Genomic DNA, 22,509 nt, shown 5'->3' on the forward strand with positions numbered 1-22,509 from the left:
TTGTATAACTGTTTGTGTAACTGTTTGTTCCCAGGTTGTGTAACTGTTTGTTGCCAGGTTGTGTAACTGTTGGTGTAACTGTTTGTTGCCAGGTTGTGTGGGTGACGGCCACAATGCCCTACGTGATCATGTCGATTCTTCTAGTACGAGGCGCCATGTTGCCCGGGGCGGCAGACGGAGTGAAATACTTCATAACCCCGGACCTCGCCAGACTGGCCGACCCAAAGGTATCGTAAAATACTGGTACATATACTGACAGCAACCACCACCACCACAACAACAACAACAACCACAACAACGACAACAACAACAACAACAATAATAATAACCACCACCACCACAACAACAACGACAATAACAATAATAACCACCACAACAGCATTAACGACAACAATAACAATAATAACCACAACCACCACCACAACAACGACAATAACAATAATAACAACCACCACCACAACAACAACAACAACAACAACAACAGTAACAGCAACGATAACAATAACAATAATAACAACAAAAACAACAACAACCTCCACTACCACAACAATAACAACCACCACCACAACAACAGTAACAATAATAATAACAACAACAACAAACAGCATTTTTGTTTTTTTTAATACGCTAATATATGTATATGTATATGTATGTATGTATGTATGTATGTGTGTATGTATGTATATACATCTCTAAATATCTATGTTTATGATCATTCGAAGTGCCCTGAATTGACAAACATCTTCATAATACAATTAAATAGCATGTATTTCTGAAATGTACTTTTTTTTTTTCATTTAAACTTATGTGCTGTCCTGGGCACACACCTCAGCTATCCGGGCAGTCTGTCCGGGACAGTGGGTTGGTTGTTAGTGGGAGAGAAGAGGGTGTACTGGCCTTACACCTAACTATTGAGTCGTTAAAACTCCGGAGCCCGTACCGAGCTGCGAAACCAATACCTACCAGTCTGATCGCTTAACCACGACACCACCGAGGCCGGTGATATACTTTTTAAGTTTAAAACACTGTACCCCCATTGAGCCACTAAAACTCCCTCTAGAAGCGAGAAGATACTGCGGCACGAACCCAGTACCTACCAGCACGGGTTTTCTTAATACCAATGCTAATGTGTTGTTAAAGAAACGGTTTCTTTCTTGTTTGCCCAGGTTTGGATAGATGCTGCAATACAGATCATGTTTTCAGTGGGAGCAGGATTCGGATCCCATATAGCGTATGCCAGCTATAACAAATTTCACAACAACTGCTACAGGTTCGATTGTAGTTTTATTTATGTGCACTGTAACTTGTATGTTAAAACAGTAGATCAATATTTAATGGTTTGCTTATGTTTTTGTTGTTGTTGTTTGGGGGGGGGGGGGGGGGGGGGGGGGTTTTTTTTTTTTGGGGGGGGGCGGTGTGTTTATTTGTGTTTTGTTTATTTGTTGTAGGGTTTTTTACTGAAGGAATGATGTTTTGAAATCCAATTTAGAGCTTTCTCTTGAATAAACATGGAACTAATCCTATCCCTAATTAGAACCCTATAACGATCTAGAACAAAGGCAACGATTATAATTGTCCTTTCAGATATTCACGTCTTATACATTTGAGTAAATTACTAATCTTGAGAAATATATTTATTTCAAAAACTGCAACTATGAAAAGTTTAATAAAGAATGGGCACAATGGCTCAACCTTTTTATATAGTGAAAGAAAGGAAAAAACCCCATAGTAGTATAAGGGCCTGTATAGTGTCATGACCTACTTTTCCGTGACCTTGACCTTGACAGGTGTCTGGCCTTGGTGTGAGTCATAGACTGACCTTGACATACTTGGCAGGTGTGTGTCATAGACCGACCTTGGCACACTTGGCAGGTGTCTGACCTTGGTGTGAGTCATGGACCGACCTTGGCATACTTGGGACAGCTGCGTGCCTACTAGGGTGAACGCCCCGCCCGTGCCCTGACCTACTTAGACTAGTTCCGTTGTGCCCTTGGACTGTCCCCCAGACTATTGTCCTTGGCCTACTTACGACTGGCCTTGACCTATGTAGGCTCGTATTTGGATATGAAAAGGGTGTTTTGTTAGTAGCGTCATTCGCTTGCCGAAAGTTCTGTGAACGAGATCTATTTTTGCTTTGGAGTTTGAAGCTATTCTGGTACGAAGAAAATGACATCGGGATATTCGAACAGTGTTAGTAGCAGCAGCAGTAGCAACGAGGACGACGTCTTGGTCTGCATATGTTCAGAAAGACATACAATCAAATGTAAAAGAGTGACTACCAAACAAGATGAGAAGAAGAAGAGTATTTATTATACGGATCAAACGGATGCTACACGTGACATTGGGGTTGGAACTGAAGCTGGCGAACTCGTGGATGAACCCACAGATCAGACGAATGCTGCCTGTGAAACAGATGCTGTCTGTGAGGAAGATTGCTATTCGAGACGTTACTTGTTCTGTCATCGTCCCGAAATGAGACATTTCTATGCCCGGATGCTGACGTATGCTCGATGGCCCATACAATTACGTCAAAAACCAAAAGAACTTGCCAAGGCCGGTTTCTACTACACGGGAGACCACGATGCCATCACCTGTTACTGTTGCGGACTTCGCGTCTACCGATGGAAGAAGACAGACGACCCAGTGATGGAACATTACAGACTCTCTCCAAGATGTCCTTATGAACAACGTGTTCAGACATTAAATGTTTTAGACACTTGTGTGCTTTGTTTTCATGTTGTATGTTGTGAATAAAACCGTGAATAACAGGTTTTGCTTTCTTATTTATGTCCTGCGTCCATGAGTGTGTCTCTGGACGTGTCCCTATGGTAGTAACACTGGTAAAGGGTAATATTTTGGTAACGATGTTTTTTGGGAGCTCGCACGATGAGATTTGTGCTTGGGAGGAGGGGCACTGGTCATACGTATCACACACATTCAAACATTCCTGTACCATATCTTTATGCGTCATAAGGTATATAAGTAAAATAGTTTTGGAAAACTCGTCATTTGAGGTAGAACTTTCAGAGGAGCAACATGTCAGACCAGTACAAGTTATATGTACCCGACGTGGATAAGTGGACCCGTTTCTATAAACTGCAGGCACAAGGTAAACTTCAACCTCACTTCGAAATTCAACGTGGTGGGGAAAGTCAGATCATGTACAGTGTGGATCGATGTCTAGAACAAGAGGAACAGAACAAGCCCCCAACACCCAAAGTCGTCATGGTCACCCCCACACAACAGGTGATAGAGCAAGCCAAAGCCGATCTGAAACGGAAACAACAACAACAAAGTGGTACGGGTTGGAAAGCCCCGATACTGCAGAAGCATTTCTAAATAAGCTATAAAAGGAACTATGTGGGTCAGATATCGTCATTTCATTTAGAGTCGTCATGCAGAGCACATGTTCAGAATGTGGTTTCACATTCTCGAGGAGAGACGCCATGTTAAGACATTTTCAACAAAAACATGCTAAAGGTCTACCACCACCACCACCACCACCACCACCACCACAGCAGCACCCACCACCACCACCACCACAGCAGCAGCAGCATCCCCTAAGATTGCTACATCCCTTCACCATGATCGTGTCGGGACCCACGTCGTGAGGAAAGACATTTTTGGTATACAAATTGTTGAGGGATGGTAAACTCCAGCCGCCTCCCCAACGCATCATCTGGCTCTACAAACGATGGCAACACCTCTACGACATCATTGAGACAAACGTTCGAGTGAAATTTGTTCAAGGCATACCCGAGAATTTGGAAAAGGATCGTTATTTGGATCCCAGCGTCAGAAATCTCATCGTGTTGGACGACCTGATGTGTATAGCTAATACACCGACCTGTTCACAGAAGGAAGTCATCACAGAAACTTATCCGTCATCGCTATCAACCAGAACCTGTATCACAGCAACGACCCAACACAGAGAAAAAAACTGCCATTATCTAGCGCTGTTCAACAACCCCATCGACAAGCAGCAAGTTCTGACTTTGGCACGGCAGATGTATCCGAAAAACACTAGTCATTTCATGCATCAGTTTGAGGAAGCTACCCACAGGCCCTACGGACATCTCTTGGTGGACTTGAAACCGACCACGCGCGAACATTGGCGTCTTCGGCCTAATGGTTTAGAGACGGGGCCGTCCGAATGGTATAAAAGCACGAGCGTAACGGCGAATGTCTCAGAAGACGTGCAACCACCGTCGGAGAAAGAGCTCTACGAGCAAATCATGCAAAGGGACGCATTCAAGAGAAAACTACCAGTCATACCCGCCTACGAAAGTGACGACGAAGAAGATGATGAGGTAGAACCCTATTTGAAAAAAGTCAAGAGGATGCTGTCTTGCGATACGTGTGGTCTGGTCTTTAAAGACGGAAGCTACATGCAGCGACACGTGAAAACGTGCGAAGAGGGAAATGGAGAGCGTCGCCCGACCTGGAAAACGAAGGCATTCATCTCATGGTGGAACGTGAATTCGACATCAATCATGACTATCTCCAAAGCAAGAGGAAACGCTACGAAGAAAAAAACATGTCCCAAGATGCCTTTCTTTTTAACAAACATTCCTTTCTTCTCTTAACGCATATGCCTTTCTTTTTAACAAACATTCCTTTCTTCCCTTAAAGCATATGCCTTTCTTTTTAACAAACATTCCTTTCTTCCCTTAACGCATATGCCTTTCTTCTTAACAAACATTCCTTTCTTCCCTTAACGCATATGCCTTTCTTTTTAACAAACATTCCTTTCTTCCCTTAACGCATATGCCTTTCTTCTTAACGTATATGTCTTTCTTCTTAACAAACATTCCTTTCTTCTCCTTAACGCATATGCCTTTCTTCTTAACAAACATCCCTTTCTTCTTCTTAACAAACATCCCTTTCTTCTCCTTAACGCATATGCCTTTCTTTTTAACAAACATTCCTTTCTTCTTAACGCATATGCCTTTCTTCTTAACAAACATTCCTTTCTTCCCTTAACGCATATGCCTTTCTTCTTAACAAACACTCCTTTCTTCCCTTAACGCATATGCCTTTCTTTTTAGCAAACATTCCTTTCTTCGGGACAAATATGTCTTTCTTTCCCTATGACTAAAACAAAATACTAAAAATAAATATTTGTTTTCAATTAATCTTTATTTTACGAGGAAGGAAATGTTTTATTTACTCAACACATTTTATTTACGGTTATACGGACATATGGTTAAGGACCACACAGATATTGATTGAGGAAACCCGCTGTCGCCACTTCATGGGCTACTCTTTTTTTTATTAGCAGTAAGGGATCTACACTATCCCACAGACAGGATAGTACATACCACGGTCGTTGTCCAGTTGCGGAGCACTGGCTGAATATAGCCCAATGGGCCCACCGATGGGGATCGATCCCAGACCGACCTCACATCAAGGGAACACTGAGCTACGTCCCGTCCCCACAGGGTTATTAGAGGATGCTTGTATTGGGTTCTGCTTGAACATAATAAATAAATAACCAAAAAAAATAATTAATAAAATAAAAACAAATAAATAAATAAATAAATAAATAAACTAATTAAACAAATAATAATAGAAAGAAAAAAAAATTGCTCTCCCACATGAGATACGAGCGACGTATCTTTCACAGTCAAGCCGAGTACGCTAAAGACTGAACTACCGAGATATCAGCAAGCCCTGTAATTTAAGCCATATATATGTGTGGGTGTGGGTGCGCTCGCGGGATGAAGCGACGAAATAGGTCAGTTCATAATAATCTTGTGAATGCGCTATCAGATAGTGTAGAACGATAATTCCTTTTTTTCCACCTATTTAAATCATTTCGTCTTTCTGCCAGACTTTGAGAACGTAACTTCTAGAAGTTCCGTAGAGTATTTTATTTAGAGACTGACAACACAAGATACCATCACTTGCCGGATGTAAACAGTGATAACCATTCATCATTCAGCGAGCTAAAATTAAATACACTACCTCGCGTCGGGCAGTCCTTAGAAGTGGTAGGTTAACGACACCACTAGAGCATCTCGATTTATTAATCATCGGCTATTGGATGTTAAACATACTTTTGACAGTTTTAGAGAGGAAACCCACTGCATTTTCCCATTAGTAGCAATTAGGGATCCTACACCATCCCTGTCAAGTCTAGGCGATGAGTCCCACACCAAGTACGTCAAGGCTATGACTTACACCAAGGTCGCACACCTGCCCAGGTATACCAGTCACTGCCCTCTAAGTCGGTCAATGCTAAACAAATCGGTCAGGGTCAGTCCAAGGACATCAGTACCAACCTAAGTCGGTCAGGGACACGGGCGGGGTGTTATCCTCCTCAAGGTCACACGCCTAAACACCCATGCCAAGGTCAGACTATGACGTCATAAGGTCAAGGTCACGGAAAAGTAGGTCATGGCACTATACAGGCCCTTATACTACTCCCCATTACACTTAGATAACGATCTACTCAAAGGAAAAACATTTTGTGATAGCATGTTCATATAACATTCCAACACAGGCCGACTGCTGTTCCTGTGATTATCATCAGTTTAATTCTGCTTCGTTACTCACCATCAACTTTAGGTTTTTCTTCCTCTTCTTCTTCTTCTTTTTCTTCTTCTTCTTCTTCTTCTTCTTGTTCTTCTTCTTTTCCTTCTTTTTCTTCTTCTTCTCTCATTCTTACCCTTTTAAAAAAAAAAAGTCCTGGACCATAAGGCGTGCATAAAAGGAAGTACTATTTTATTTTGATTTGTACCTGCATACATCAGAATATAATGTAATGGGAGTTCGTACGTCCGTGCGTGTATGCGTATGTATGTGTGTTTGTATATATCTGTATGTATGTTTACACATGTATGTATATTAATTTTAAGATAAATTGTAAGGCGATGTATCAGGGCTCCAACCCTGGCACTGTCTAATGGTCTGACAATTAAAAAAAATTACTAATCTTATTAGAATAACGAATGTTTCTTATCATTTATTCGTGTATGTATATTCATTCATTCATTCATTCATTCATTCATTCATTTATTTATTCATTCTATAATTCATAAATTCATTAAATTTCCATGCAGTGTACCTCGTATGAAGTTGAAATACGACCACGGTTAAAGTTTGTTTTGTTTAACAACACCACTAGAGCAAATTGATTTATTAATCATCGGCTATTGGATGTCAAACATATGGTAATTTTGACAGTCATAGAGAGGAAACCTGCTACATGTTTCCATTAGTGGCAATGGATCTTTTTATATGCACCATCCCACAGACAGGATAACACATACCACGGCGTTTGTTATACCAGTCCTGATGCACCGACTGAAACGGGAAATAGCCCAATGGGCCCACCGACAGGGATCGATCCTAGATCGACCGTACATCAAGCGAGCGCTTTACCACTGGATCACAGAGTGAACATTTAATAAAGACATTTACCGGTAGTAGCCGCTGATTAAATGTGAACCAATATTGTTCAAGAATTTATTTAATAAACAGTTGAAAGGAACGTTTAGTAACAGTGGGATAAGGCTTAGAAAACAAATTGTGGTTAGTGTAGAACGACGGACTCGAAAACTCTCTAAATGTGTTCTTTTCTTTCTTTCTTTTTCGTTTTTCCATGTCAATAAAATATAAAAGAATATTATAGATATGTCCTTTGTGTGGTGTTTTTCAGGGATTGTTTGATCACTGTTGCTGTCAACAGTTTCACCAGTCTGTTTTCTGGCTTTGTCATCTTCTCCTATCTTGGCTACATGTCTCTAAAAACTCATAAGCCCATTGACCAGGTGGCTACAGAAGGTAAGTAATGACTGTCACAAACATGCCTCGCTGGTGTCGTGGTTAAGCCATCGGACATAAGGCCGGTAGGTACAGGGTTCGCAGCCCGGTACCGGCTCCCACCCAGAGTGAATTTTAACGACTCGGTGGATAGGTGTAAGACCACTACACCCTCTTCTCTCTCACTAACCACTAACAACTAACCCACTGTCCTGGACAGACAGCCCAGATAGCTGAGGTGTGTGCCCAGGACAGCGTGCTTGAACCTTAATTGGATATAAGCATGAAAATAAATTGAAATGAAATGTAAGTTGTGATTCGCACACAGAAAGTTATCTAGAGACACACACACGTTCACAAACATGAATAATACACAATTAATGCACGGCCTTCTAAAAAGGTGCTTGAACTTAATTAGATAAAAGAATAAAAATAACTTGAAATCAAGGAATAAAATGGAATGAAATGGAACTATTAAAAGTATATTTGTTTTCTAATTCTACTGCACGTTGCTTTCAAGTAGGGTCATACCCCAAAACTTTTTGAATTATATATTCCACGAATCGTTTCTACAAGTCGCATCTAGAAAGTGCACCTCATAATGTACAATGGACAGAGATAATATTTTACAGTAAAGTCTGGCTTCCATAAAATATAGGCCTATAGCAGATCGTTGACCGACGCAAACTGAAGCAGCCAAAAACGTGTGTGTATGTGTGTGTGTGTGTGGGGGGGGGGGGGGGGGGGGGGGGGGGGGGCTTTCTTTCTTTGCGCGCTCGTCGGATCTGTCTGGGGCTGACAATCTGCAACAGAGTTCCCTTACAAATTCTGGGGGAGGGACGTAACCCAGTGGTAAAGCACTCGCCAGATGCGCTGTCGGTCTGGGATCAAGCCCATTTCTCGCACCAGTCAGTGCACTACGACTGGTATATCAAAGATCGTGATATGTGTTATCCTGTCTGTGGGATGGTGCATATAAAAGATCCCTTGCTGCTAATGGAGAAATGTAGGGGGTTTCCTCTCTGAGACAATATGTCAAAATTACAAAATGTTTGACATCCAATAGCGGATGACTAATAATAAATCAATGTGCTTTAGTGGTGTTGTTAAACGAAACAAACTTTTAACTTTAAAAATTCTCTTTGGTCTGGGTTAACTCGAGTCACCTCCAGCTCGTACCCCTTATTGGTATTGATAAATGGGGATATATATATATATATATATATATATATATATATATATATATATATATATATATATATATCAATATCAATAAGGGGTAGGGCTGGAGGTGACTCGAGCTAGGTCTGGGTCGGTCAGCGTCACTCTGCGTTAGTCAGCGACACTCTGCGTCGGTCAGTGACCTGCTATATGTTTTACGGAAACCATGTTGAAGAGGTCTGTGTTGTCACTGTTGTGTACGGTCGTGTTTCAGGGCCTGGTCTGGTGTTTATCGTGTACCCCGAGGCGATCGCCACGCTGCCTGGCTCCACGGGATGGGCCGTCATCTTCTTTTTCATGCTCATCTCTCTCGGAGTCGACAGCGCTGTACGTAAAACACTCCTTTCTCAAACACGTGCTACACCCAGCTTTTGTTGTGGGTTTGTTTTTGGGTTTTTGGGAGGAGGGGTGTGTGTGTGTGTGTGTGTGTGTGTGTGTGTGTTGTTGTTTTTTTTTTTTTTTTTTGGTGGGGTTTTTTGGGGGTGTGTGTGATGGGAGTGGTGTTGGTTTTTTGCTATTCAAATTAGTACGAGCCCTGTTATTTTGATAGCTGACACCATTAAAGGTGCAGACCCTAGCAGGGCTGGTAGAATTTTTTTTTTATAAAATCCACTAGCCATGGGATCAGTGATGTAAAACATTTATTAGCCACGATTAAAAATTCACTAGGCCTACTTTACTTTAAGTTAATACAATTTGACTAAATAATAGTAAAAATTGGATATATCACCTAAAGAGAGAGAGATATAGCTTAAAAACACTTAACACTGGGGGTGGGGTAGGGGGAAGGATATTCACATTTAGAAAATAGACTTAACTGCAAAATTTGATCAAAATATTTCATTAACCGTCGGGCATGGCAATGGTAGTTATTTACTAGCCCAACATTGAATGTTACTAGCCATGGGAGTGGGGCTACCATAATCTAGAAGCCATGCCATAGTTTCAGCTCGTGAAAATGGACACTAAGTTTAGATAATCTACAAACCTGCAACGCATTTGGATAAAGTTAGAAAAGAGTGAAACGAGAGTCTGTGACGGTGAAACGGTGAAATGTCCTTACAAATAGACTAAAACTCGACTCCATAACTGTTATTTCTGAGACGCACGTGCGTTTTTAATAATATGAAAAATGCATTTTGTGGTATTAAAAACACCAGGATGACCAGAAACACTTCAGATGTACGGAAATGGATAATCTAAACAATAAACAACAAGTAAGTATGATTTCAGTTAGCAAAAACGGCTCTAATAGTGAAAAATATGCCTTGGTGTTTAAAAACTAGACTCTGTCACTTTAATTTACTGTGTTTAATTATTCGACTCGCCACAGTACAGTGACAGAAATAGGTAGCGAATCCGTATTACTGGAGGCACACAATCTCTAGACCAATACCACCGATGTCTGATGGGTGGGCGGGCGAAAGTGAAACACACGAAAACAATCTATTTTGGGGTGTCTTCAGTAGCTATGTTTTAACATCTGGAGAACAAAATATACTTAATTCCATTGAAAACGCACCAGTCAACTTTAAAGTTGTAAAAAAGGATATGGGAAGAAAAAATAATACTTTTAACTGATTTTTTTATAACTGAATGTATACTGGTAGGCAATAAATTTAACCAAAAATTGTTTTATAGGAATCTCGCAACTAAAAAATAGTGGTGCGTTTTCAGTGGAGTTCAGTATAGTACTGTTTGCGATGGCAATTACCAGCTGTTTTCATAAGCCTACAAGACAGGGGTGGGGGGTGGGGGGGGGGACAGCCTCAAATTCGGGCAAAAATTATCGAGATATTCGGGCAAAATGAGCTAACCTGAGAACTTTTTACCATGTATTTCCAGTATTCTAAACGCAAAAAGAAGAAGAAGCTTAATGGTACTAGTGATTAGTTTGCACCCCCGTATAGCTGTTTGGCAGTAATGCGAATATGAATAAATGTTGTTATCCAGATTAGGACATTTCCGTTTAATTCGGGCAAAAACCAGCCTGCTCTCCACCCCCCACCCCCACCTACAAAAATGGGAACCCGTACACATATGGCTGTTTTAGTGGTTATTTTTGTTTCTATGGTTTCACAACCACACCATTACTGTTACGGATGCCGATAGCTAACCATAATGGGCCGATATTTCAAAGCCTGTTTAAATATCTGACACGCGTGTAACAACATACATTTGCAATGCTTAAGCACCTATATTTAGGTAAAACAGGCAGCGTAAATTCGGCTCAAACTTATTTGGTAACTAATCTTTTATCTAGTCTCACAGATTGGCACGGTTGGTGACGTGAAGATGGCGGCGTTATTAGAAGTGGTATTTGTTTATTCATATTTATTAGCCACGAAATCTATTACGTATAGCAGGCTTTTTAATGGTAAAGAGCGCAAATTGCTGTAACGTCACCAAACACACTCAAAGTGGTGACCTATGAATATCACTATCTGTAACAGTTTTGTAGTGGGATGTCGTTAAACATTCATTCATTCATTCATTCCGTAACCGTAAATGTGTGGTTGCGAAACCTCTCTATTGCTGAAGAATACCCATATAAATAAATGATGACCGGAGACTGCGTTTTACTGTTGCAGATCGGTGGATTTATACAAAGCTTTTATCCGTTGTATAGCTACATATATACTTAGGACGCAGGTCCGTAACAACCTTTGTGGGTACCGATTTTTGTCCACTTTACCCAATTTTATTGAAATCATCTCTACTGGTCTACCACTGGGGTTGATTTTAATCGGATTGCCAATTTACCCTGGGGATATTTCACGATTAGTAATATGCGTATCCATGATTTGCTTGTATTTCAGTTTGGTGGACTGGAGTCGCCCCTGACGGGCCTGCGCGATGAGTTCCATAGTGTGATGAAGGGATTTCGGTATTCCAGGGAGGTGCTAACTCTCATAGTGGTGGGGTCGGCTTTCTTCTTCTCACTACCCTGTCTCACGGAAGTAAGATTTCTCTTTCAATATTTACACATTTAACTCGCTTGAAACCTTTTTAGGCAAAAAAAATTTTTTAAATGAATGAATGAATGTTTAACGACACCCCAGCATGAAAAATACATCGGCTACTGGGTGTCAAAAAAAAGAAAGAAGGTCCAGAATTGATGGTTTAAAAAAAACAAAAAACAAAACAAAAAAAACAACAACAAACAAACATGAATTGCACAGAAAAGGTGGGTATATTTAGGGGGTTGTTTTGTGTTTACGTTCTCCTCATCCGGTTCAGTCTGTCCTCAATGGCCATGTTGCCCCATCCTTTGCCTTAGTACCCTAAATATTTTCCAAAACAGTAGCACGGGGGATTCTGTACAATCCACAGAAATCGACGTCATACAGTGGAATTTGTTTTTAAAAATGACGCGCGAGGGTCAAAATCGACGCGCGTGCTGACCAGAGACCAGAAATTTAGTTTGTTTGTCCTTAATGACAAGGTTTTAACACATGCAAAAAATATAATTATATGATGTCTTTGGTGCACTTATTTGCACCACGACTGGTATATCAAAGGCCGTGGTATGTGCTATCCTGTCTGTGGGATGGTGTATATAAAAGATCCCTTGCTACTAGTGGACAAATGTAGCGTGTTTTCTCTCTAAGACTATACGTCAAAATTACCAAATGCTTGACATCCAATAGCCGATGATTAATCAATCAATGTGCTCTAGTGGTGTTATTAAACAAAACAAACTTTAACAAACTTTTCATATATACTACTAAGTACTTTCCAGCAAATGATATTAAGGATTGGCCATTGACTTGACTGAAATATATTTTTATGTCAGTAACTGAAATACTTCTCTACTTTTGGAAAAATGTAGATTATATGTCAAAATTACCAAATGTTTGGCTTCCAATAACCGATGATTAATAAATGAATGTGCTCTAGTGGTGTCGTTAAACAAAACAAACGTTAACTTTGATGCACTTATTATTTTACTGAACAGCAACAAAGGATGTATTGTCCTCAGAAGTGGCAGTCCTCTTATTAATCAATGGGCAAAGTACATGACAGTTGTTCGTGGGAACAGGCACACCCGTGACTCTTTATTGTGCAGATACACGTTTTTGATGGAGATAACTGTTTTGTCATTCAGATTTTAAAGCCTTCTCTTCTATCTGTTAAGTGATGTTAGTTTAAAAAGGTCTGTTTATGGTTAAGGTCTGTTATGTTTATCGACATTATCAGAACACATTCATTTTTAATCATTGGCTTTTTGGATGTCAAACATTTTAATAATTTTAGGAAAAAACATACAGTTTTCCATTTTAACAAAGAATCTTTCCATAGGACACAGTAATAATTGCACATTACCTGCACACATGACATCACAAACCGCATCTTTTGATATACCCGTGCTAGGGCAATGGTTGGGACGGGAAAACACAAACGAGTGGGTTGTAAGTTAGGACGTATTTTCTTACATTTCAGGGTGGAATGTATGTGTTCACCTTGCTCGACGCATTTGCTGCTGGAACATCCATACTGTTTGTCGTTCTGTGCCAGGTGGTGGCAGTGTCCTGGTTTTATGGTAGTGACCTTTCTCACATTTACTAGACACGGGATTTACCACTGTGCAATTCCACAGAGACTGATGTTTTAATGTTTTAATATCTATCTGTCTGTCTGTCTGTCTATCTATATATCTATATATCTATATAATCTACCTATATAATATATCTATCTATCTATCTATCTATCTATCTATCTATCTATCTAATATATCTAATATACTTAATCAATCTATCTAATCTATCTATCTTATCTATATAATCTATCTATATAATCTATCTATCTATCTATCTATCTATCTATCTATCTATATAATCTATCTAATCTATCTAATCTATCTATCTTATCTATATAAGCTACCTGTCTATATATATATCAGAGATGGGGGTGATCGGAATCAGCTTTCATAATGTGATCAATTACAATGTCTGAGAATGCCATGTAATATATATATAACAATCTTCTCACCTCTAGGTATAAATCAGTCCTGTGCCTGTTTAACAGTCTTCTCACCTCCAGGTATCAATCAGTTCTGTGCCTGTTTAACAATCTTCTCACCTCCAGGTATCAATCAGTTCTGTGCCTGTCTAACAATCTTCTCACCTCCAGGTATCAATCAGTTCTGTGCCTGTCTAACAATCTTCTCACCTCCAGGTATCAATCAGTTCTGTGCCTGTCTAACAATCTTCTCACCTCCAGGTATAAATCTGTTCTGCGCCTGTCTAACAATCTTCTCACCTCCAGGTATCAATCAGTTCTGTGCCTGTTTAACAATCTTCTCACATCCAGGTATCAATTAATTCTGTGCGTGTTTAACAATCTTCTCACCTCTAGGTATAAATCAGTTCTGTGCCTGTTTAACAATCTTCTCACCTCTAGATATCAATCAGTTCTGTGCCTGTGTAACAATCTTCTCACCTCCAGGTGTAAATCAGTTCTGTGCCTGTTTAACAATCTTCTCACGTCCAGGTATAAATCAGTTCTGTGCTTGTTTAACAATCTTCTCACATCCAGGTATCAATTAGTTCTGTGCGTGTTTAACAATCTTCTCACCTCTAGGTATAAATCAGTTCTGTGCCTGTTTAACAATCTTCTCACCTCTAGGTATCAATCAGTTCTGTGCCTGTTTAACAATCTTCTCACCTCCAGGTATCAATCAGTTCTGTGCCTGTTTAACAATCTTCTCACCTCCAGGTATCAATCAGTTCTGTGCCTGTGTAACAATCTTCTCACCTCCAGGTATAAATCAGTTCTGTGCCTGTTTAACAATCTTCTCACCTCCAGGTATCATTCAGTTCTGTGCCTGTTTAACAATCTTCTCACCTCCAGGTATCAATCAGTCCTGTGCCTGTCTAACAATCTTCTCACCTCCAGGTATAAATCAGTTCTGTGCCTGTCTAACAATCTTCTCACCTCCAGGTATAAACCTGTTCTGTGCCTGTTTAACAATCTTCTCACATCCAGGTATCAATCAGTTCTGTGCCTGTTTAACAGTCTTCTCACCTCCAGGTATCAATCAGTTCTGTGCCTGTTTAACAATCTTCTCACATCCAGGTATCAATCAGTTCTGTGCCTGTTTAACAATCTTCTCACATCCAGGTATCAATCAGTTCTGTGCCTGTGTAACAATCTTCTCACCTCCAGGTATCAATCAGTTCTGTGCCTGTTTAACAATCTTCTCACCTCCAGGTATCATTCAGTTCTGTGCCGGTCTAACAATCTTCTCACCTCCAGGTATAAATCAGTTCTGTGACGACATTGAAAAGATGACGGGAACACGACCTAACCTGTACTGGAGAATCTGCTGGAAATTTATCAGTCCCGCACTACTTCTGGTATGTTATTACAGTCCCGCTACTACTTCTGCCTCCATGTATAAATCAGTTCTGTGACTACTTTGAAAAGATGATTGCACGTCCCGCACCTGTACTTCTGCTGGAAATGTTATCAGTCCCGCACTACTTCTGGTAATGTTATTACAGTCCCGCACTACTTCTGCTAATGTTATTGCAGTCCCGCACTACTTCTGCTAATGTTATTGCAGTCCCGCACTACTTCTGGTAATATTATTACAGTCCTGCACTACTTCTGCTAATATTATTACAGTCCCGCACTACTTCTGGTAATATTATTACAGTCCCGCACTACTTCTGAAAATATCATTACAGTCCCGCACTACTTCTAGTAATATTATTACAGTCTAGCAGTATATGTTATTACAGTCCCGCACTACTTCTGAAAATATCATTACAGTCCCGCACTACTTCTGGTAATATTACAGTACTAGTCTCACAGTACTTCTGGTAATATATTTACGGATCTGTACTACTTTTGGTAATGTTATAATATTATTACAGACCTGGCTACTTCTGATATGTAATTACGGTCTCACACTACTAGTAATATCATTAAAGTTCTGCGCTACTTCTGGAACTATTATTACAGTTCTGCAGTATTTCTGGTAATACCAATGCAGTCCGACACTACTACTAGTAATATCAGAATTCTGGTTCACAGTACGTCTGGTAATATCAATACAGTCCCGCATTATTTCTGGTAATATTATTACAGTCTCGCACTACTTCTGGTAAGATTATTACAGTTCCTCACTACTTACGTTAATGTTAGTACAGACCCGCGCTATTTGTGCTAATATTAAAATCCTGTACTATTTCTAGAAATATTACTTCTTGTAATAGTATTATTATTCCTCACTACTTTGGCAATATTATGGCATGCCCGCACTACTTATAATAATAGTATTACAGTGCCGCAATACGTTTTGCAGCGCGTAATATTTGTTTTGGCTACATAAAAGTCCGGTACTCGCAAATTTAATGATGTAGGACTCTTCAACTGTGTCAGTACCAATAAAGATAACATGACCTTGTGTTTCAGATTATCGTGATTTCGAGCATTGCATCGTATTCCCCACTAGTGTACATCTCAGCAGACGTCTTCTATAAATATCCACCATACGCCAACGCGATTGGTTGGTGCATAGGGCTGTGCTCCATGCTCATGATTCCCGGATATGCTATTTATAAACTAGCCATAACGCCTGGAACAATGAAAGAAGTGAGTACAAAACGCTTTAATATTTCCACCCAATATACTTCTCACGATATATTTTCAAATTCATTCAAATTAAGTTTAACATCTAATGGCGTAATTGTACAAGGGTGTGTGTTTTTCAATAACAATAGTTCTCTGTATAGTTGTACCAAATGCTTTGTTTCGCCGATTTAAAGTGACACACCCAAGTTTCTAAAAACGCACGTTCGTCTAAGAAGTAATGGTTAATGAGACAAGCTCTGGTTATTTTAGACGGTATTTCCCTGTTTAAACATCACAGACTTTAGCTTCTCTATGTTATAAACTTATTCAAATAGGTGTTACAGGTTTGTAGATTAACTACACTTAAAGGGACATTCCTGAGTTTGCTGCATTGTAAGATGTTTTCAACTAAAAATTATTTCTACGAGTTAACTTACATATTAAATATATTTTCTTGTTTAGAATATCAGTGTCTGTATATTCAACGTGTTTCTGGTCGTCTTAATATTTGTAAGAAGCCGAAGCTGGATTTTGTCTTCAAATAATTTCGTACGTACGAAAAAATAATATTTTAGAAAATAAAATGAAATTTAACCTAGTACAAATATTAGGACGATCAGAAACACATTTAATATATAGCCACTAATATTTTATGCAGAAAAATATATTTCGTATGTAATTACAATCGTTAAATAGTCTCTGTTAGCCGATAACATCTTAAATATTGTAGCAAACTCAGGAATGTCCCTTTAATGTCCATTTTCACATGTTTCAGCGGTTTGCTCTGTGCATTTCACCCGAATGGGAGCATGAAGAAATACTTCAGAAAAAATATGTTAAAAGATTTCAAGTAAGTATTTACTTTAGAAACGTTTTTAACATATATAGTTTACAATGTATACTTACTATAAGATACTGAGTTTATATTTACAGTTTTAATGTATATTTCTATACTTAAAAACACAGACCTTCATTTTTGGTGTTAATCATGCCGTACATAATCTACATATAATATGTGACACAAAATAATATTATACTAGATTTACTCATATTTAGTCTCACATGACTGTCAAGGTATGATAAAATATTGTCATTAAAAATATACCTTTTAGTATTTTCATATTACCCTGTTGACATCACTTTATGTAATTATGTTCTAATTAAACAAATGAATGGATGCTCTGATCTGCATGAGTAATAACCTGGGCCCGGTAATGTAAAGCACATGTAACACTTACGTCAGACGTACACTATGCATAATGTGTGGTGTACGTCAGACGTACACTATACATAATGTGTGGTGTACGTCAGACGTACACTATACATAATGTGTGGTGTACGTCAGACGTAAGTGCTACGAGTGCTGTATGTTACCGGACCCATTAATTATGCACCACCCAGTTTTGACCATGTGGCTTAAACTTGGCGATTAATTGTGAATGTTTCGTGAACATAAAACACTGAAATTAATGTTCTGTGTATGCAGAGAATATTGAAAAAGATTGACAGCAAGTGACACTGTTGTAACATCAATATTTAAAGTGTTCTTGGAGAAAAAGATAGAAACTGCAAATATACATACAAATGTATAGTAATTAACAATGGAACTGGAATCACACCGATGGGCTTCTCATAAGTAATTTATTCATGCCAATTCAGTAAATACCTAGTAGATACAGAATACATGTAAAAGCTCTCAATATCAGGTTTAAACCTCGTCGGCACGGGCAACTACTTCTAGGCACCTTTTTGCCTTGCAGTACTTGCAATGCAAGATTTGGACCAATTTTAGGAAAATATATTTCTGTAAAAAATAGTTTTCCATATGGATCATAAATACTTATGTCTCATGATAAAATGTATCAAAACTCTTGTCAGTTTGAAGTTTCAAGTTGATACTGGCAATAGTTTTTATTTTATGGAAAAAATATGTTCCTTTGAAAACAACAAAACAATCCTTATGGTCTTTTGAAATGTTCCTAATCACATTCAGAAACTATTCTGCAAAATTCAGCTATGTACAATTTATTCCCGGGTTGGGTCTAATTTTGGACCTAATGCCCCGGTGTCCCAGTTTCAAATTCCTCCCGTATTCAAGTTACTCCGCGGTAATTTGAACCTAGTTTCAGATTACCGGGTGTTGTTTGAACCTAGTTTCAGATTACCACCGGGGTAGTTTGAACCTAGTTTCAAGCTACCCTCCTTAGTTTCAAACGACCCCCGGGGGTAGCCTGAAACTGGTGGGTAACTTGCACATATATGGTAGTTTCAAATTACCCCAAGTTTCGGATTAACCCATTTAATATCTCAAACTAGACGGCGATTCATGAACGTGTTGTGAATTAGACTAATTTTACATAGTGATATTTCCTGGGGAGAAAAATGGTGAGTGACTGAATCATTGTTTAACGTCCGTGTATATACACAGACGACGTGGTGTCGACGCAGGAAGGGGCTATACGTAAACTATAATAGGACAGACATATTATGTGTTCTATTATTTACGTATTGAATATTAACAGTTTATATCTGAACTTAGGTAGTAGTATACAAGAAATAAAGATTATTACACGAGCGGGTGTGTCATACTGATTTTACGAAACGAGTGACAGATTTCTTTGTATGAAATCTGTCACGAGTTTCGTAAAATCAGTATGACACACCCGCTCGTGTAATAATTTCTTTATTATCCATATAAAATGTTTCATATCAAATTACGTCGATTACCCATATATAATATGGGACTTTGTAAATATTTGCTTAAACATAAATTCTGATATTCACTGTATCTAGGTTTCCATACATGAATTTTCATATTTTATAAGAATACTTAATATATATATCAACGTTTCGATGTCAAAAATATACCCTATTTGTGAAAAATTTACTAGTTGTTGGGTGGGGGTAATTTGAAACTACGGGGGGTACTTTGAACCTAGGTTCAAATTACCCGGGAGGTAACCTGAACCGGGGGGTAATTTGAATCTATTACACCGGGAGAGGTGGGTTGGTGGTAACAATTATACATTAATTCTCCTTTTAACAGAAGGGGGATGCAAAATGTTCAGAATGCTCCCTCTCCTCCATCCCCGCTTCCGACGCTTCCGATTAATGTCAGTTACATTAATTTTGTAATTATATGGGCTGCTTTTTTTCTTTCCATGATTAGAAAGACCACTGGCTCAGCATTTGAGGATTATTACCCTCAGCCTGGCAGAACGAAGACGTCCGTGGAACCAGTTACAGAATTAAATCTTAGTAGTTAACGACTGTTTACCAAGGATAGTCAGATCAGACTAGAAGTCTAGAACCATCACTTCAGTGATCACAAGATGTAGATAGTTTAATTGAAATGGCCTAGGATGACCCAAGTGCCCCATAAACACACACACACATTCACGCACACACACACACACACACACGCAAACACACACACACACACACACACACACACAACACAGCACAGCACATACACACGCGTGTGCGCGTGATCCCCACCCCCCCCCCTCTCTCTCTCTCTCTCGCTCTCTCTCTCTCTCTCACGCACACACGCACGCACTTTCACTTAAAGGTGGAAATAAGCGAAATTCTAAGACTACTCTCATTTTTGTAAAAAGTGCACATAACCAGTTCTGGTTGTCACAGTCAACCCTCGATATTGTTATCATTTTCGGATACTTGGATAATAACCTGGATTTTGAAGTACACTCTCCGTGTTATTATTCTAAGTAGACTGGTGAATGTTCGGGAAGTATGTGTATTAGAAAGTAGTCTCATAATAATACACTATAAATAGAACCATCGATATCTGGTGGGGCAATGCATACGATGAAAATTCTCCTGAGGCAGTGTATTCCATGTCTTTCCCACCTATGAATTTTTAAATGCTAGGATCAGACTACCAACTACCACGACGAAGTTGGCCAACTCGCCGATCTCACGACTTTTACGACTGTCCAGTTGCTAGTCTGAGCGCTCTTACAATTCGATTCTCGTCGTGTACAGCTCCTACGACCTATTGGTTGTTAATCTGAGTGTACCCGTCGAAAGTGGTAGAACTTAAAATGCAACTGTCGAGTTGGCCAACTACGTCATGACAGTTGATAGTCTAACACTAGCATTATGTGACGCAAATCCTAACATCTCCATTGGGGTAAAAATTTTTTATTAAAACACCGATATATTCGTGACATACCAGCGTTACAACACAGAATTACTGTCGTCATATTTGTTATAATTGCATTTGAATCATCCACTACCACTTATTACTTGTGTGTATGATTTAACTACAGAATTAGTATTGACGAGCTTGTATTATAACATTATTAGAACGTTGTATATATAATTAAATTATTGGATACGAAGACACTAGTTAGTAGTATATAGTATTATAATTACATAGATAGAAATGTTTTAACAAGATAATGATACAGTACTGGAATCCTTTGTCACCCCATCATTTCATTTCCATGTCATACTGGCCTAGGAGAATTGAAAATCTGCGTGACCCATTTATCGGTTACGCAGAAATACATCCAGGTAACCCATTTTTTGCGTAGCTTTTATATTCAAGTAAATGGTGATCCAAATTTCGCGCGAACAAAAAAAAAAAAAAACGTTATGCCAAATTAGATTCGCGAGAGCAACGCACGAACGAAAGAATCGTTCTTGCTATTTTTAAAGGCCTGTCGTGTGTATCGTGTTCTTGTTTATATGATTGTGTATCACAGTTATAAGTTTTTTTCTATATCATACGGAACAACAAATGAAACGCAAAAAAAGGTGATAAAATTAACAAAATTAAATGTTCACACATTGATAATTATAATAGACACAAAAAACTAATTTGAATAATTTTAAAGAAATTTAAGAAAACTAAATTAGTATTCGTGTTTTATTTTTTGTTGAGTATATTTGTTTTTAAAAAGAAGAAAAAGAAAACACGACTGTATATTGCGTATAATATTGGGTCAAATTTAAATGATTCTTTAGTTTATCATACATCTTTGAAAACTGACACTGAATGGTATCCATGTACACGAATTGGTAAGATGGCTGCATCTTCCAAGTCACGAGATGGTAGTATTTATTTCATGACCAATCCTGATTCTTTCACAGAATTCCATTATAATGGCATTATTATCGTCAACATTATCATCATCGTGTTCACAATTACGTTTGTAATGAAACGACCGAAAACAGATGACATCGTTGTACAGCAATTTAGTTTTTTTTTTTTTACTATTTGGTTGTTGTGATGGTGGTGTCATTTTGAAATACCATCTTGGCCATAGCAGTCTCAGTACATTTGTATATGTGTGATATCCAGTAATTGTAGATACGACATTCTAAGCGGTAGGCCAATGTCGTGTAGGATAAAGTATTAAACTTTGTACCAATATCTATATTATTATGTGAACACGTGTTTTTATTATCAGCATAGTGTACTTTATGTATTGTTTTGTAATTGTCAAAATAAACTATACCAAAATCATACAAGATTGTTGTTTATTATTAGGTCTTGGAAAAACGGGAACCACCATTATTGCAACTTTGACATAGGACCTTTAAGCCAGATGGCTGCTTAATACGTAGGGTTTTATATATATATATATATATATATATATATATATACTATTATGGATCAGTGGAAGAACACTACTGTATAAACTAAGTACGGTAATACTAGCTGTATACAGTAGTATTCTCCCAGTCATCCATAATAATAAAAAAGAAGACATATTACACAGCCATCTGGCTTAAAGGTCCTATGTCAAAGTTGCAATAATGGTGGTTCGCGCCAAAAACCAATCAAAAAGTTAAAGTTTGTTTTATTTAACGACATCACTAGAGCACAATAATTTATTAATCATCGGTTATTTGATGTCAAACATTTGGTGATTTTGACACATTGTCTTAGAGAGGAAACCCGTTACATTT

The 22,509-nt window shown here is 38.6% G+C and overlaps 1 protein-coding gene across 2 annotated transcripts in view; it reads left to right on the forward strand.

Annotated features, from left to right (window-relative positions):
* Positions 1-22,063, forward strand: part of LOC121389464 (sodium-dependent dopamine transporter-like) — a 44,412-nt gene extending 22,349 nt beyond the window's left edge. Inside the window, exons 5-13 of one of the 2 annotated variants that reach the window (XM_041521101.1) lie at positions 93-227; positions 1,167-1,270; positions 7,664-7,788; positions 9,203-9,315; positions 13,432-13,531; positions 15,247-15,347; positions 16,411-16,590; positions 17,345-17,419; positions 19,739-22,063. In XM_041521101.1, the coding sequence (XP_041377035.1) occupies positions 93-227; positions 1,167-1,270; positions 7,664-7,788; positions 9,203-9,315; positions 13,432-13,531; positions 15,247-15,347; positions 16,411-16,590; positions 17,345-17,419; positions 19,739-19,762 (957 nt within the window). In that variant the 3' untranslated portion in view covers positions 19,763-22,063. Of the gene's footprint in view, positions 1-92; positions 228-1,166; positions 1,271-7,663; positions 7,789-9,202; positions 9,316-11,807; positions 12,114-13,431; positions 13,532-15,246; positions 15,348-16,410; positions 16,591-17,344; positions 17,420-19,738 lie in introns of those variants that run through there. The other variant, XM_041521102.1, reaches the window with a different exon arrangement.
* Positions 22,064-22,509: the final 446 nt, after the last annotated feature.

This window comes from Gigantopelta aegis, chromosome 14 (genome assembly GCF_016097555.1).
Source record: "Gigantopelta aegis isolate Gae_Host chromosome 14, Gae_host_genome, whole genome shotgun sequence".
NCBI lineage: Eukaryota > Metazoa > Mollusca > Gastropoda > Neomphalida > Peltospiridae > Gigantopelta > Gigantopelta aegis.